General features: G+C 30.1%; 4 protein-coding genes across 4 annotated transcripts; all 4 read left to right on the top strand.

Annotated features, from left to right (window-relative positions):
- Positions 1–71: 71 nt before the first annotated feature.
- On the top strand, positions 72–7,866 carry LOC105252250. The gene is made up of 11 exons (XM_025409590.1): positions 72–895; positions 1,137–1,236; positions 1,371–1,481; positions 1,651–1,806; positions 2,200–2,240; positions 3,325–4,074; positions 5,943–6,761; positions 6,832–6,931; positions 7,120–7,230; positions 7,461–7,616; positions 7,813–7,866. Exons 1-11 carry the CDS (start codon positions 81–83, stop codon positions 7,864–7,866), a joined length of 3,213 nt encoding a protein of 1,070 aa, XP_025265375.1. The 5' UTR covers positions 72–80.
- LOC112638234 (odorant receptor 4-like) lies at positions 3,195–5,428 on the top strand. Its single transcript, XM_025409510.1, has 5 exons — positions 3,195–4,074; positions 4,482–4,581; positions 4,677–4,787; positions 5,081–5,236; positions 5,304–5,428. The coding sequence occupies exons 1-5, from the start codon at positions 3,272–3,274 to the stop codon at positions 5,355–5,357; spliced, it is 1,224 nt and encodes a 407-aa protein (XP_025265295.1). The 5' UTR covers positions 3,195–3,271; the 3' UTR covers positions 5,358–5,428.
- A 438-nt stretch (positions 7,867–8,304) lies between the features above and the next one.
- Positions 8,305–10,672, top strand: LOC105252247 (odorant receptor 4-like). The gene is made up of 5 exons (XM_025409504.1): positions 8,305–9,413; positions 9,494–9,593; positions 9,743–9,853; positions 10,250–10,405; positions 10,619–10,672. Exons 1-5 carry the CDS (start codon positions 8,602–8,604, stop codon positions 10,670–10,672), a joined length of 1,233 nt encoding a protein of 410 aa, XP_025265289.1. The 5' UTR covers positions 8,305–8,601.
- A 2,382-nt stretch (positions 10,673–13,054) lies between these two features.
- LOC109610068 (odorant receptor 4-like) lies at positions 13,055–15,792 on the top strand. The gene is given in 6 exon segments (XM_025409517.1): positions 13,055–13,456; positions 13,839–14,278; positions 14,902–15,001; positions 15,088–15,198; positions 15,276–15,431; positions 15,719–15,792. Coding segments are annotated over 6 exon segments (1,263 nt in total). The 3' UTR covers positions 15,773–15,792.
- The last annotated feature ends 269 nt before the right edge of the window (positions 15,793–16,061 follow it).

Genomic DNA, 16,061 nt, shown 5'->3' with positions numbered 1-16,061 from the left:
CTGCGCACGCGCTGACTGTTTCTACTGTGTATAACAACAAAGGGATAGCTCAGTAAACTAGCTACCTTCGTCAGAAAATCATGGGACACGATTCCATGAATAATCCTGATATTGTTGCATCTACATACTTAGTCGACAACGAATATAGTATTCAAATAATACGTTGGATTCTCAAGGCGATTAATCTATGGCCACGATCTACCGATATTTCGATCGTTGAAAAGGCCCTTTCTAAATTTCTGATATTTGTATGCTACTTTCTGATGATCACCACCATGATACCGAGTGGTCTGAGTATCTTTATGGAGTCGCAGGAGACCTTCGAGGACAAGTTGCGTAGCTTCGGTCCTCTCACCTTCTGGTTCATGGCAATGATAAATTATTCCTGTCTGCTGATGCATGTCGATGACATAAGCAGCTGCATAAAACACGTAAAAACGGATTGGCGGCTTATTAAAAAAATCGAAGATCGACAGCTAATGCTGAGAAACGCTAAGATAGGTAGATTTATCGCCGGTTTCTGCGCCGTGTTCATGCATAGTGGTGTGTTTTCGTACAACGTCGCGCGAGGATTCTCCAAGGATGTTTTATACATGGAAAATAGCAGTGTGATAGTTCGCGCATTACCTTATCCTTTCTATAGCAAGATCCTGAACGCGCATTTCAGTCCGGCGTACGAATTCGTATTCTTTCTACAGTGTTTCTCCACCTTTGTCGTTAATTCCATCACGGTCGCCGCATGTGGTCTCGCGGCAGTTTTCGTGATGCATGCGTGCGGCCAGTTGAAAATTTTAATGTCCTGGTTAGACAATCTTGTGGATGGACAAAATGAAGAGAGACATTCCATGAGACAAAGATTCGCCATCATTGTGAAACATCATCTAAGAGTGTTGAGGTAAGCTGTTATTTTTGTTACACACATATATATATATATATATATATATATATATATATATATATAATATTTTCTGACATTTTATGTCATGTCTAAATCATAAATTTAATTCTAAAGTGATACTAAAGAATTAATATAAGAAAATTTTTTCAATGTAAATTTTATGCAAAATTCAATTGAACAAGAATTATAAGATAGATAGGAAGATTAGAATTATAATAGAGTATGATTATATTTGCAGTTTTGTATCTCGTACAGAGAGAATTACGAATATAATATGTCTCGTAGAATTAGTCGGATGTACGATGCATATATGTCTTTTAGGATATTATTGCATTATGGTATGAATATATATTTCAGAATATAATACTTATTCTCATTTTATTATTTATTTCGTATATATTTCGTATATATTTCGTATATATAACCCTAACATTCTTTGATTTCGTATATATAACCCTAACATTCTTTTTAGGATTGGGTGCAAGATAACAAACAGAATATTATTTCATATTGTATAATATTAACTTCGGTTACTTTTAATATTTTTATATTTTGTTACATCGGGGAGATCCTTTCCGAGCAGGTAATAATTCATAAACTGAAAGTAAAAATAGAAAGTTTTATGCTATAAAAAAAAGAAATAATGCCATATAGTTCATATAATCATGAAATTTATTGAAACGAAAGAGTGTTAGAATTTCTTCAATTGCATTATAACGGTATATAGGTGTATATAAAACGGCCTTTAATAGGGCGAACAAGTTGGTAAATCTGCTTATATGACGAATTGGTATCTTTTACCTGGGAAAACAGCTCTCGGACTCGTTTTGATAATTTTAAGATCTAACACTGCCCTTAAAATTACTGCTGGAAACATTGTTCAGCTCTCATTTTCTACTTTCGGTGATGTGAGTGATGCAAAGATATATTATTTATTTCATATCTCTTTGAAAAATACATATATTTATATTTTTAAATATTTAAATATTACATAAAAAGTATACCATACATACACGATAATATAATGTATATATGATATATTCTAATTCTACAGATATATGTTTTTCGAAATATAAATCGTATGAAAAAATGCTTTATGTATGTATATAGGCAACATTTTTTCACACAATTTATATTCGAACAGATATATACATAATTTAAATATATTGTATATATATTATGCTACAGTATATTTAATATATTTATTAATATAATATATGAATATTTAGAATTGTAAATATATTTTTTTCATAGAAAAATGAATTCTTTTTAAATAAATGTGTAATTTTTAATTATTTCAGGTAATTAAATCTGCATTAGCATATTTAAACATACTTCGAACGTTAATTACATAAATAATAACATAATCATAGCGAAATCATATAGTGAAAAAACAATACAATATAGACAATTTATTATAAAATAATAAATATAGGGATTTAATAAATTTATTATGTAATATTTTTCTATTTTGAAAAAAGCACACATTTTTTGACGCGTCAAATTAAAAAAGTATAATCTTCTAAAGTAATATTTTCATTTATTGTTAATGAAAATTTACGTAAATTTTCAATATAAATTTTAATCCTCGAATAAACATGCGTAATTTTCTGAAAACTGATGAATTTTGTAACATAAAAATATATTATAATTATTCATGCAACTTATAATTACATTATATTACATATAATTTTAAAAGAGTAAAATCTTTAATATTTAATATAAATATAATTATATATTAAATATAATATTAGATATAAATAATTTTTTTAATTCGATTTTGTAGAGATTATTATAGATTATTATTTTATAGATTATTAAATATATAGAAATATTTCGTTTATCAAAGTAAATCACACACAAGCTTCACTATTTATAATTTGTTATCATATATTTTTTTCATCGAATATCATTACATTGTATAATTATCGTTAATATACCGTAATATCAAGAAATATCTTTATCAACCCATAGAAGTTTAATAGAGAAATTTATTTTACTGTACTTACTGTGAGTATAGGTACAGAATGAAAGACATAAAGTAGAAAATGGTCTGCTATTTACAAAAAAATATGAAGCAGGAAACGAACCCTCTACACACACATTACGCATAAATAATATTCTCAGAATTCTATTTGAAACTTCCTTATCTGTATCCCTTCAAAAGGACTGCACGCAACATGCAATGAAGTTCCAGAAAGTAGAACCTATCGAAGTCTCATTAATAATAAAATGACGAAGTAGGAAGGATCAATTGCGTTTATACACGGACGCATGAATGTCCAGAGGTAGAAAACGCACATGCGCGTACCCCATGATCAGTTCGCTCAAGCTCAGTCAGTTGCGTGTGTCGTTACGATTTAGTCATTTACCATGTATAATCATTCAAAGTCTCTCGAGTCTATTATGGACGGATGGAACTATAGCATCCAATTGAACCGATGGTTCCTGAAACCAGTCGGCGCGTGGCCTCTGACACTTTGCGAGACCACGATGGAGAAGATCAGCTGCGTGATTTTGTCAATGATCAGCTGTTTCCTGATATGTTTTTTGCTCGTTCCGTGCACTCTCGGCACCATTCTTGTTGACAGCGACCTTGATATGAAAATCAGAATGATCGGTCCAATCAGTTTCTTCCTAATGGCCGTGGTAAAACAATATATTCTCATCGCCCGCAGCGAACGTATCACTGAATGCATTCGACACATTCGCGCAGACTGGAATAGAATCACACTGAATCGCGAAAAGGACCGACAGATCATGTTAGACAATGCCAAGTTTGGCAGATGGCTTTCTTTCGTCAGCGCAGTTTTCATGTATTCCGGTGGCTTCTTTTATACCACGCTGATGCCACTCTGCGCGAAAAGAACGGAAATAATCGATAACGAGACAGTGAGATTATTGTCCTTTCCGATCTATCGTGGCCTCCTCGATCCACGAACCAGTCCGTCTTTTGAGATCGCTCAGTTCACGCAAACTCTAGCAGGTTACGCCATTTACACCCTCACTATCGGTGTCTGCAGTTTGGCTGCGGTATTCGTCATGCACGCTTGCGGTCAATTCCGGATTCTTATGCTAAAGCTGGAGAATCTTGCGGATGGAAAGGAAAGAAAGAGTGGAAAAACACCTGAAGAAAGACTCAGCGACATTATACAATATCACATCAGAATATTAAGGTAATGTGCACATTAATTTCCGTATTAATAATATCTTGTAATCGCTATTTATATATGAAGAAAAATATATGCAAGCGTAAAAAGAATTAACTAGATAAACAAAAAACTTCTCTACAAAATATCAGACTTCTCATTTAAATTGATATACAAAATTATATTTAAAATAATAATTAATTATATTAATTATTATATTATAATTATATTAATATATAAAATGTTAATATATATAATTATATTTATATTAATATGTAATTATATTAATATACAAAATGAATAAAAATTTTGATATAGAGAAATCTTTATTATTGATAATTTCAACTATTATGAACAATATTATTACAAATGAAATAAAAGAAAATATTTCAACTTTCTATAGTTTTTATAGTTAATTAATAGGTAATTTACAGTTTTATAACTCGTACAGAGGAATTATTAAATGAGATTTTCTTCGTGGATGTAGTGGGATGTACGCTCAATATATGTTTCTTGGGATTCAATATGATGACGGTACGAAATATAATCGCGGAAAATATTTTAGATACATAACGCAATATAAAACTAACCGTTTTCTTGTTCATGACATTTTGATGTTAGTCTTTTAGGAATGGGAACATCGTGAAACTTTAGGAACGATGACATTCTGCTCGTTACTTATATCTTTCACGTTCAATATATTTATTCTTTGTTATATTGGAGAACTCCTTGCCGAACAGGTACTTAAATACATTATACAAGCCTTGTAGTAAAGAATTATTTGATATTTGCAATTTCAATTAAAAGTGAAATTAATCTGAGAACTCGAAAAAACTAATGTAAATTTAATTTTTCCGATTAATTAATCATTATTTCTCTCAAGTCAAAATATTTAATTATATTAAATTTGATTTTTTATAAGAAGGAATCCAAACTTTTCGTTATATCACAAAAATCTAATGTGATATAAATAATTCCGCTAATTGCATAAGAATTATTTTCAATAAAAAGCATCAATCAAATTTTTTAACAGTGTACACAAATTGGCATAAAATCTTACATGATAAACTGGTATTATTTACCGAATAAAGGTGCGCTCGGTTTAATATTAGTAATGTCCATGTCCAATACCACGCTTAAACTCACAGCAGGAAAATTTATGGAATTATCTTTGGCCAGTTTTTGCAGCGTAAGTAGATAACAATAGAACTATTTATCGCGTGCATAATATAAATAAAAGACAAGAAACATTTCAGATTATGAAAGCAGCCATGGCTTATCTAAATTTACTTCGTACTTTTTACGTCTAATAAAGTCGGCAGTATTGTTCCTAAAATATAGATTTAATACAAATTAAATATACGTTAGCATATCAATATTCGTCAACACATCATTTTAAGTAAATTATTATTTATACAAATATAAATTAAAAATATATAAATAGAAATAAATTTAGGAAATTGATTAACAGGATTGAAGCTGTGAATTTAAAATTAATTACGTTCACGATAAAATTATAGATTATATGTTACAATTAAATATAAAATGTACAATAATTCAACGCACATACTTATACTTTATCTGCGATACTTTCAATATTGCGTTACGCACTACGGAAATACTGGAAACGCATATATCCGCGAAACTATGTTAGAACTCGTCGTAAACTTCATATCCCTACGCACTTTCAGTCATCATCGAACCCTCGGACATGCAATGACTGAGAAAGGGGATAACCCCTCGCATACGCATGTAATCTTGTGACTTTGTTACACATGATAGGCATAAATCGCACATGCACGCGATCGCGGAATCATTATTCCCCGCGCTTGCGTTGCCTCGCGGACGTCGTGACGCCGCCGTCTGCGTGTTTCAGTCGGCGTTTACACCCCCAGGGACGACAGCATGCACGATCGATCCCGACTTCCGGATAAGATATACAATGTACATTACGAGGATGATATACGTTTTACTATGCAGCTATGTTGTTGGATCCTGAAGCCGATCGGCATCTGGCATTTCGTTTACGGCCGCTCGTCGCAATACAAGAAAGTGCTTTCGATAATGCTAATTTTCGCATGCTTTTCCGTTTTGTGTCTCGTGCTTGTACCTTCCGCTCCACATACTTTACTTCGCGAGAAAGACATCAATAATAAGCTGAAGTTCATCGGTCCAGTTGCCTTCTGCCTAACTTCCGCAATAAAGTATTGCTTCCTGGGAATGCGCGGTACGGCGATTGGAAGATGCATCGAGCATATCGAGCACGACTGGCAGGTGATTCAATATCAGAACCATCGCAAGATAATGCTGAGGAACGCATTAGTGGGCCGTAGACTCACCATGTTGTGCGTGATCTTCCTTTACACCGGTGGAATGTCTTTTCATACGATTATGCCGCTGTCATCCAGGACGAAGACAAATGGCAGCTACACGGATAGACCGCTGGTTTATCCTGGCTACGATATTTACTTCGATTCTCAGGCAAGTCCTGCCTATGAGTTCGTCTTTCTCTTACATTGTCTATCTGCTGTGATCCAGTACAGTGCCACAACAGCGGCATGCAGTTTGGCAGCGGTTTTTGCGACCCACGCGTGTGGACAACTGCAGATATTAATGACGCTGTTAGACGATTTGGTCGACGGAAAAGAAAACAAAAACACCACCGTGGGCAAACGTCTGATTCTAATAACGAGGCATCATATGCGTGTACTGAGGTGAGATAAAAATGGGAAAAATTTCTGAATAATTTCGACGAGTGCTTCTAGATTCATGGCGCGTTTATAGATTTACGACCGACGTGGAGAAAGTATTACATGAAATATGTTTGATAGAATTGGTGGCTGCAACTTTGATTATATGTTTAGTTGAATACTATTTCATGACGGTAAGAATAATGTAATAACAGTAATAATGTGTTAAATGATAGTCACACAATTTTTTTCATCATTCATGTAGTTTCTTATATTCAAAATCATAATAATATCATAATAATAATGAATTATAATGATAAAAATATTTTTCTCTTTCATATTGATAAATAATAAATATGTAGTTGTACATTTGCCTTCTCAGGAATGGGAAAATAATAATGCTGTGGCAATCCTCACATACTTTATTCTACTGATATCTGTACCGTTCAATTTTCTAATATTTTGTTATATTGGAGAGCTCGTTGTAGAAGAGGTATTTCTCTTTCTCTTTCTCCTTTACATATAATAATATTATTAACAAGAATTATTATTTTTTTTACTTTAATCATATCTTATTTGCAAAAAAGGAGCAATAATCATGATACAGCTTTAGCATTATTACAGTCATACTACAAATGTTAAACAAAATTTTGCATATTAAAATGAATAATATATTAGTATTTATATGATGTGTAGAATAATAATGTACATACATTTTATTAGTATAGCAAAATTGCTTCAGCCGCATATGAAGTTAATTGGTACGACTTGTCTGGTCATAAAGCTCTCGATCTTATATTGATTATTACAATGTCTCATTATCCACCCAAGTTTACGGCTGGCAAGTTCTGCGATTTATCCCTGAATACTTTTAGCACTGTAAGTCTCATAGAAGATTTATTTATACTTCAATTTATTATTAATATATTTTAATAATTATTATAATTTATTTCTATTCATATTTTCATAGAAAGATTATATTCGGGATATTAGAAAATATATTTTACATTTTTACTTATTTTTATTACATTTATTATATAGTTTTATGTATCTCTAAAGCTTATACTGCTTTCAGGTTCTTAAAACATCTGTAGTATACCTTAATTTGCTTCGAACAGTTACACAGTAAAATATTTTTATCTTTTTTTATTAGTTAATAGTTTAATATCATTAAACTATTATTAATTCAATTGCAAAAATTTATTATAAATATTTTTTCTCCCAACAAATATTATGTAAAAATTGATAAAACACTAATATGATCTCTCTCACATCAATCGTTATCTATTTGATCAATTATAAAATATTTAATAAAATATTAATATTAAATAAAATTATAATATTACCATATATATATAATCAAATGTATATATAGAAAAAATATATTATATATTTAAAAGTTAATATATTATATGTTATATATATATATATATATATATATATATATATATGTGTATGTAAAATATTAGAAAACATATACATTGCACACACAATTGTATCTTAATAAAAACATACATTAATTATACATTAATTATATGTAATGATTGCATACGTAACATTTCAGAAATCGCGAAAACGGATGATTACGATGAATTGCGTACTTGAAAGACATTGTGGATTACATGCGTGCAACTATGTTAGAACTTGTCATGAACTTCACATCTCTTTGCACCCACATATTACAACACCCTCAGACGAACAATGACCGTAGAAAAGTCAATCGTCTACGTATGTATGGTTTACCACATATGACAGACATGAAACGCACGCGGAATCATTATTCCCCGCGCTTGCGTCGCGTTGCGAACATCGGGACGCCGCCGTATGCGAGTTTCAGTCTTCGTTGCACCTTGCGAGCGACAGCATGCGCGATCGATCCCAACTTCCAGAGCCCATAATCGAGCACAATGTACACTATGAGCACGACATACGTTACACCATGCAGTTGTGCCGATGGGTCTTGAAACCGATCGGTATCTGGCACCTCATCTATGGTCATGCGTCGCGAAATGAAAAGCTCATTTCCCTAGCACTGATAATCATGTGCTTCTCCGCTCTGTGCTTCGTCTTGATACCTTCCGGACTGCATACTTTGTTCTACGAGAAGGATATTAACATCAAAGTCAAGCTCTTCGGTCCGGTCGGTTTCTGTCTGACTTCCACGATCAAGTATTGCTATCTTGGTGCGCGCGGCGCCGCATTCGGAAAATGCATTCGGCATGTCGAGAACGACTGGTGGGCCGTTCAATATCAAGATCATCGCAAAATGATGCTGAAGAATGCGCTGGTTGGCCGCAGACTTACCATGTTATGCGTGATCTTTCTTTATACCGGTGGATTGTCCTATCATACAATCTTGCCGTTATCTTCTAGGCAAGTCAGCGGGAATGTCACGCACAGACCGCTCACCTATCCTGGCTACAACCTCTTCTTCGATCCTGAAGCCAGTCCAGTTTACGAGATAGTGTTTTGTATCCACTGTCTGTTTGCGCTAATTACGTATAACATCACGACAGCAGCATGTAGTTTAGCAGCGATCTTTGTGACGCACGTGTGCGGACAACTACAAATATTAATAACGCTGTTGGACGATCTGGTCGAAGGAAAAAGGAACAATAATACTACTGTGGAGCAACGTCTAGGAAACTTAACGAGACATCATATGCGAATACTGAAGTGAGTAAAAAATATGAAGATTACCTAAATAAATAATAAGGCACGTTTCGCAGATAAATACGATGCTAATACACTTCCAGATTTTCTGACAATATAGAAAAAGTGCTACGCGAAATATGTTTAATGGAATTAGTGACTTCCACTTTGATTATATGCTTACTCGAATATTATTGCTTAACGGTAAAGGGTAATGTTATGATAATAGATATTACGATAATTATCACAATAATATAATAGCTTTTCTAAAGTTGCACAAATTCTTAGTTTGAAACTCACTGAATAAGTTTTATCGAATTTTGTAATAATCATACGTTTTTTTGCCTTCTCAGGAATGGGAGAATAGTGATGCTACAGCCATTTTAACTTATTTTATTCTATTAATTTCCTTTACATTTAATATTCTAATATTTTGTTATATCGGTGAACTCCTCGTGCAACAGGTAAATCTTTATATTCATAAGACTATATTATGAGAAAATTTTTTACGGATTTATTTAAATACATTGTGTGCGTTTAATTTAAAAAATTGTTAATAAAATAAAAATTAAAAAATTTTAATTTCATTATTGCTATATATTTTTGAAACAAATTTTAAAAATATATATTTTACCTATTTATTTTATTTTAATTGATTTTAGTTATTGAATTCAGTGTGCAAAAATAATACGCTTGATAATCATATACATATATAATTAAATACAAATACAATTTAGAAATCAATAATATATAATATCTGTGATGGTATTTTAATATAGTTTGCAGCACATTATAGATGTTTGAGTAATATATCCATATAAATACATATATTCATATTAATCTCTTTGCATTTTCATCAGTATAGCAAAATTGGTTCAGCTGTCTATAACATCAATTGGTATGATTTATCTGGAAATAAAGCTCTTAGTCTCGTATTGATTATCATGATGTCTCATTATCCACCTAAACTTACAGCTGGCAAATTTTTTGATTTATCTATTTACACATTTGGTGTCGTAAGTTCTTTGCTAAAATTAATGTTTTATTGAAATTGTGTCAAACACAATTATTAATTTATTTTTATATATTCTTTTCTCTCTCAAAAACAAGATATATATTGCATACTTTTATAATTCACAATCACATTTTATAATATTTCGTCATATTATAAAATAATATCACAAAGTCACATTATATTTATTATATTAAAACGTTTGTTACTCTTTCAGGTACTTAAAACATCCGTGGTGTATTTAAATTTGCTTCGGACAGTTACACAATAAAAAATTTTAATATTTTTTATTATAGAGTTCCTATATAATATTATAGTAAGAATTTGTTATAAAAATATATTTTTTTGTTCCGAACAGATATATATCTTAAACATTTATAATAAATATATTTGATTAATCTAAAATATTAATAAAACAATTATATTATTATAATTATTATAATACTACTATTATAATCAAATGTGTAGCAAAAAATATACATCTAAAATAATTTATATTCCATTATACATAATATAAATAAAAATTAATAAATACGAATATTAAATTTCTATTTATTCTTTTGAAATCTAAATCATATACAGTGCATAATTAAATCGTATGTAATGATTGTGTATAATATATGTATATTTTAGAAATCGTGAAATTGCATTCTATAAATTTTAAGTGCTTGAAAGTGAAACTACGTAATATGTACGTGTAACTACATCAAAACTGGTCATGAATTTCTATCCGTTTAAGCTCGTATATTATGTAGAACGAATTATTAAATAAATATTTAAATAACTGTGGGAAAATCAATTGCTTGCCGATATATAGTTGATTACATATGATAAATATGATACGCACACAATCTTGATCATTAGCCTCGCGCTTACGTTTCATCAGACAGTCATCGTATCTATATTCTAGTCTTTGTCGTTTTTCACAGACGACAGCAGAACGCACGAAATTTTGATTTCGATTTCTAAAATCGACGTTCAAAACATTGCATAATACATTACAAAAACGAGATACAATGGATTTTCAAAACCGATCGATATCAGCCACCTCATCTGCAATAACAAGTAGTACAAATATTAAAATGAGTAGAAAATGTAAAGATTGTATAGATAAATCTTATGTGACGCATTTTTAGATTTATAAATTAACACGTGATACTCATTTCCAGATTTTCGATCAATGTAAAGAAAATTCTACGCGAAATTTGCTTAATAGAATTGATCGTGTCCACTTTGATTATATGTTTATTTGAATATTGCTTAACGGTAAAAAGAATATCATTGTCATATCTCAATGTAATAATAATATTAATAATTTTTAAAATTCTTAAAATTTTGCATAAATTCTTGATTTGTACCAAAAGAAGAGAATAACATAACCATACAAAATTTGAACTTTTCAAATTTTGTATGGTAGTTATGTTATTCTCTTAGGAATGACAGAATAATGATGGTAAGAGCAAAGTAATGGCAGAGTAATGGTGGCTTTTGACCTATTTCATTTTATTTGATTTTCTTTAATATTCTGATATCGACTAATGGATATCTAATTCGATTTAATTCGATCTAATTCGATTATGATATCCTATTTGATTTGCAATTAATGCCCGTTTACGTATTCTTTTTACTGCGGTCAGGAATTATATTAATTCCCGTGGAAAAACCTTAGAGAAAAACTAAAAAAGAATGCAGAAAGTTTCAATAATACATTGCTATTATTCAATATCATGCATTGAAATAAGTACTCTCTGACTTGCTACCTGTTGCATCTTCAGAAGAGAATTGTCTGCATATTTCAATAATAGTATTTATATGAGAAAATATATTTATATCTCAATGTTAAATTTACTAAAAATTATAAAAATTAAAATCTTGTAGATTTTCAGTCGACATCAAGGACACTTTACGCGAGATTATGTCTTATCGAATTAAATATGTTAAATAAATAATTTAATGCACAAAAGATGCTAGAAATAATGATGAGAACGTTTCACTTTTACCTATCTATAAAAACACATAAAAGAAATGCAATGTATTAATGACAATGTACATTTAATTATATTTTCCAACAAAACATTATAAAATTCAATTTTTTTTAAATAATTTACTGATTATTATTATTATTATTAATTTACAATATTTATTATATATAAGAGATAATTGGCTTTTTTCTTCTATAAATTTTACTCTACTTCTTATATTTTATCATTATTTAATCTAAATAAAAATTTAGTAAAAATACTGTAAAATGCTGTAAAAGAATCCTTCTTGCAAATGATAATATGATACAATTACTATTCTTGATAAAATTGATTTTCGAAAGAAGCACATGCTTTCTTCTATCTACTTTATCGAAAATATCTATCAAAATTATGCGTCATATTAATACAATTTCTAATGCCATTTTATTTTATATTATAGCAAATTTTTCTCTTTTGCACAAGTTGAAATACTAAGTTGCATATTCTTAACAAAAATATTAAATATACAACAGAAATGAATTTTTTAGCAAGTTATCTTACAAATAACACAATAAATGCTTTAACATTCGAGATCACACAATGTTAATCACGTACAATCAGACAGACTGTTCATAACTAAAAGAATGTATTACAAAGTGAGCGTAAGCGCATGTCCGGCGACCTTGTAATCAATGATGCGCGTCTGACTCGTGTAGTCTTCATCAAGCATTGTTATCGCGAACATGCCGAATGTACAAGACGAGCACGACTCGAGCTATAGGGAAGACATTCGGAATGTTTTCAAATTGAACAATTGGATTTTAGGCTCAATCGGCATCTGGCCAGTCGCCATTCGCGGTATTGGACGACACACGTCCAAAATTGCGATCGCGCTCTGCAATTTCGCGCTTAGTTTTGCATTAATACCATGTGCCTTGTATATCATCTACGACGAAAAGGACATCATCATGAGGTTGAAGTTATGCGGTCTTCTGGCCTTCTGTCTCACCGCAATGACAAAATATTGCATCCTCACGATACGTCGCCCTAAGATACTACGCTGCATCGAATACGTGAAAAGCGACTGGTGGCAGGTTGGTGTTGTCGTTAATATTATGTCAAATAAATATTATGTTAATCTGGAGAATTTATAAAGACAAATTAAAAACAGAGTTCACGCGTGAATTTATAATTAGCATTCATGTGATTAGATAATTATATTTATCGAATACATGATAGTTATAGTTAATTAAAAAGTGCATCCATTTCGAACAATTTTATTAGAGCGTAATAATTGTTATATTAATATAATATAAAAAGTAGAAGTGAAATGTGTGATTAATTAAATCATTTTTCTATGTACAATAAAGGTAGTCATTACACATTTACAGAAAAAAATGGCAATTATTGCATTATTAAATTCGTAAATGTTTCTTTATATAATAATAAAAAATATTATTAGCAATCTTATGATAGGTGACATTCAGATCTGATCGCGAAGTGATGCTGAAGTACGCTGCCATAGGTCGCAATCTAACGATTATCGGAGCATCATTCATGTATACCGCTGGTATCATTTATTATATGATCTTGATTCCATTTTTTTCCGACAACAAAGTCAATAATCAAACTGTCAGACCGCTAGTGTATCCAATTTATAGTAAATTTCGTCAATCTCAAATTACTCCGGTGTATGAAATTGTGTACGTAGCTCATTGCATGTGCGGATATACGATATATTCGATAACAGCGGGTGCGTGCGGACTTGCCGCCTTATTCGCCACTCACGCATGCGGTCAAATTGAAATGATCGTATCACGATTAGAAGATCTCCTAGATGGTACAAGATTTAAGGAAAATTCGGAAATTCATCAACGAATCGCTGCCATCGTGAAGGATCATGTTCGAGTAATAAGGTAAGAACTTGAAGTAACAGTTTAATAATATTCGTAATAATTCAATAGTGCAAAAAAATTGTACATAAAAAAATTCATAATATGCAGCTTAAATTATAAATTTTAGATAAAATAATATTTATATGATGTGTGCGTGTGTATGCGTGTGTATATGTTGGAAAATATGTAATTAAAAACAAATTAAACATTAAACTAGCAATTCTCAATACAGCGCTTCGTAATAAATTATAAATATAATCGATTTCAAGCGAAAAAATTAGTTCTGATAATGAAATAAAAAGGCAATTTATTGCAAAATACTTTGCTTAATTTTTATCAGTTTATAGTGTAATAGATGTATGTCACTTTATAGCCTAATAGATATAGATATAAATAAAATGAGAAATACGCAACAGGTGGCTCCAAGAATACGTTAAATAGTTCATGTCAAACAATGCATGGGCTATAAGCATGTGATATTATATATCGCGTGCGAATCGTTATATATACTACGTACTTATACTATATACCAGTTGAAAGAAAAAGAAAGAGAGAGAAAAAGAAACAATAGAGTCATATTGAAGTAAGAATAATTGAAGCAATACATCTATATTCTTCATATAAACTAGAGTAAATTATTCCAGATTTGCGATTGTTGTCGAAGAAGTTTTACAAGAAGTATGTTTAGTAGAATTCACTAGTTCTGTATGCACAATATGTCTACTCGAATACTACTGTATAGTGGTGCGCTAATGTGTATACATAAAAAAATAACTAATAATACATAAAAAATCCATGTAAAATTATAATTCCTATCTACAATTTAATAGGATTGGCAAGAAGATAATAAACTTAGTTTAGCAAATTATTTTCTGCTCTTTGTTTCCTTCTGTTTCAATATATACATATTATGCTATATCGGTGAGCTTCTCATGGAAAAGGTATATCTTTATGATCTTCGATTATGTAACTTAATCTTAACTGCATATTGAATAATGGTTCGCAATTAATATTGCAGAGCAGTCAAATTGGATATATATGTTATATGATTAATTGGTACCAATTATCGCCAAAATCAGCTCGCAGTCTTATATTGATAATTGCCATGGCAAGCCATCCTATAAAAATTAGTGCTGGAAGAATGGTAGATTTATCATTATCAACTTTTGGAAATGTATGTAGTATATAAGGCATTATATATAAATAACATTTACACATTTTAATATACATATATATATATAATTCTAGTTTGGAATCTAAAATTATTCTTTAAAGTAAAATAATTAAATGGAAAATAAATTAATATTACAGATTTTTTTATATTGCCTTTGCATAATAATTAAACAATAATTTTTATAATAATATTTAATAATTTTAATATTCGCGTACAAGAAGACTAAATTTTAACTGAAAAAAATGACATTATATAAAAATTATTATATAAAAGTATAATTTTTCTAGGTATTAAAAACTAGTGTGGCATATTTGAGCTTCCTTCGGACGTTAGTAATGTGATTTAGATACTGTATGATCGAAATAAGTGACATATATATAAGAAATACATAGAAATTATATATATGTGACAATATATAAAATACAATATATAAAATACAATATATAAAATTTTATTTATGAGATTATTTTAAATTTCACAACTTATTCATTCACACAATGTAGAATTTAATACATTTTATACTTTTAATACTATTTTAAGAAGATATCCAAAAATTATTTTTATTTTTAGTTTTATTAATTTATTTTCTCTTTTTATTAATCGTTAAATTATATCTATTCGTGTAAAAAT

The sequence above is a fragment of the Camponotus floridanus genome, unplaced genomic scaffold (assembly GCF_003227725.1).
Source record: "Camponotus floridanus strain SB8 unplaced genomic scaffold, Cflo_v7.5 scaffold27, whole genome shotgun sequence".
Taxonomy (NCBI): domain Eukaryota; kingdom Metazoa; phylum Arthropoda; class Insecta; order Hymenoptera; family Formicidae; genus Camponotus; species Camponotus floridanus.
Note: the sequence above shows the minus strand (reverse complement) of the source record. Positions and strands in the feature narration are given on the sequence as shown.

What these genes read in the sequence shown, in the direction of transcription:
- LOC105252250 (XM_025409590.1), top strand. Translation starts at nt 81, where the DNA reads ATGGGACACGATTCCATGAATAATCCTGATATTGTTGCATCTACATAC. An exon ending in TAGGATATTATTGCATTATG is followed by an intron (nt 1,237 to 1,370) that starts GTATGAATATAT and finishes CATTCTTTTTAG; the next exon opens with GATTGGGTGCAAGATAACAA. An exon ending in TTGAATACTATTTCATGACG is followed by an intron (nt 6,932 to 7,119) that starts GTAAGAATAATG and finishes TTGCCTTCTCAG; the next exon opens with GAATGGGAAAATAATAATGC.
- LOC112638234 (XM_025409510.1), top strand. Translation starts at nt 3,272, where the DNA reads ATGTATAATCATTCAAAGTCTCTCGAGTCTATTATGGACGGATGGAAC. An exon ending in GAGAACTCCTTGCCGAACAG is followed by an intron (nt 4,788 to 5,080) that starts GTACTTAAATAC and finishes ATTTTTTAACAG; the next exon opens with TGTACACAAATTGGCATAAA. An exon ending in CTTTGGCCAGTTTTTGCAGC is followed by an intron (nt 5,237 to 5,303) that starts GTAAGTAGATAA and finishes GAAACATTTCAG; the next exon opens with ATTATGAAAGCAGCCATGGC.
- LOC105252247 (XM_025409504.1), top strand. Translation starts at nt 8,602, where the DNA reads ATGCGCGATCGATCCCAACTTCCAGAGCCCATAATCGAGCACAATGTA. An exon ending in GTGAACTCCTCGTGCAACAG is followed by an intron (nt 9,854 to 10,249) that starts GTAAATCTTTAT and finishes CATTTTCATCAG; the next exon opens with TATAGCAAAATTGGTTCAGC. An exon ending in CTATTTACACATTTGGTGTC is followed by an intron (nt 10,406 to 10,618) that starts GTAAGTTCTTTG and finishes TTACTCTTTCAG; the next exon opens with GTACTTAAAACATCCGTGGT.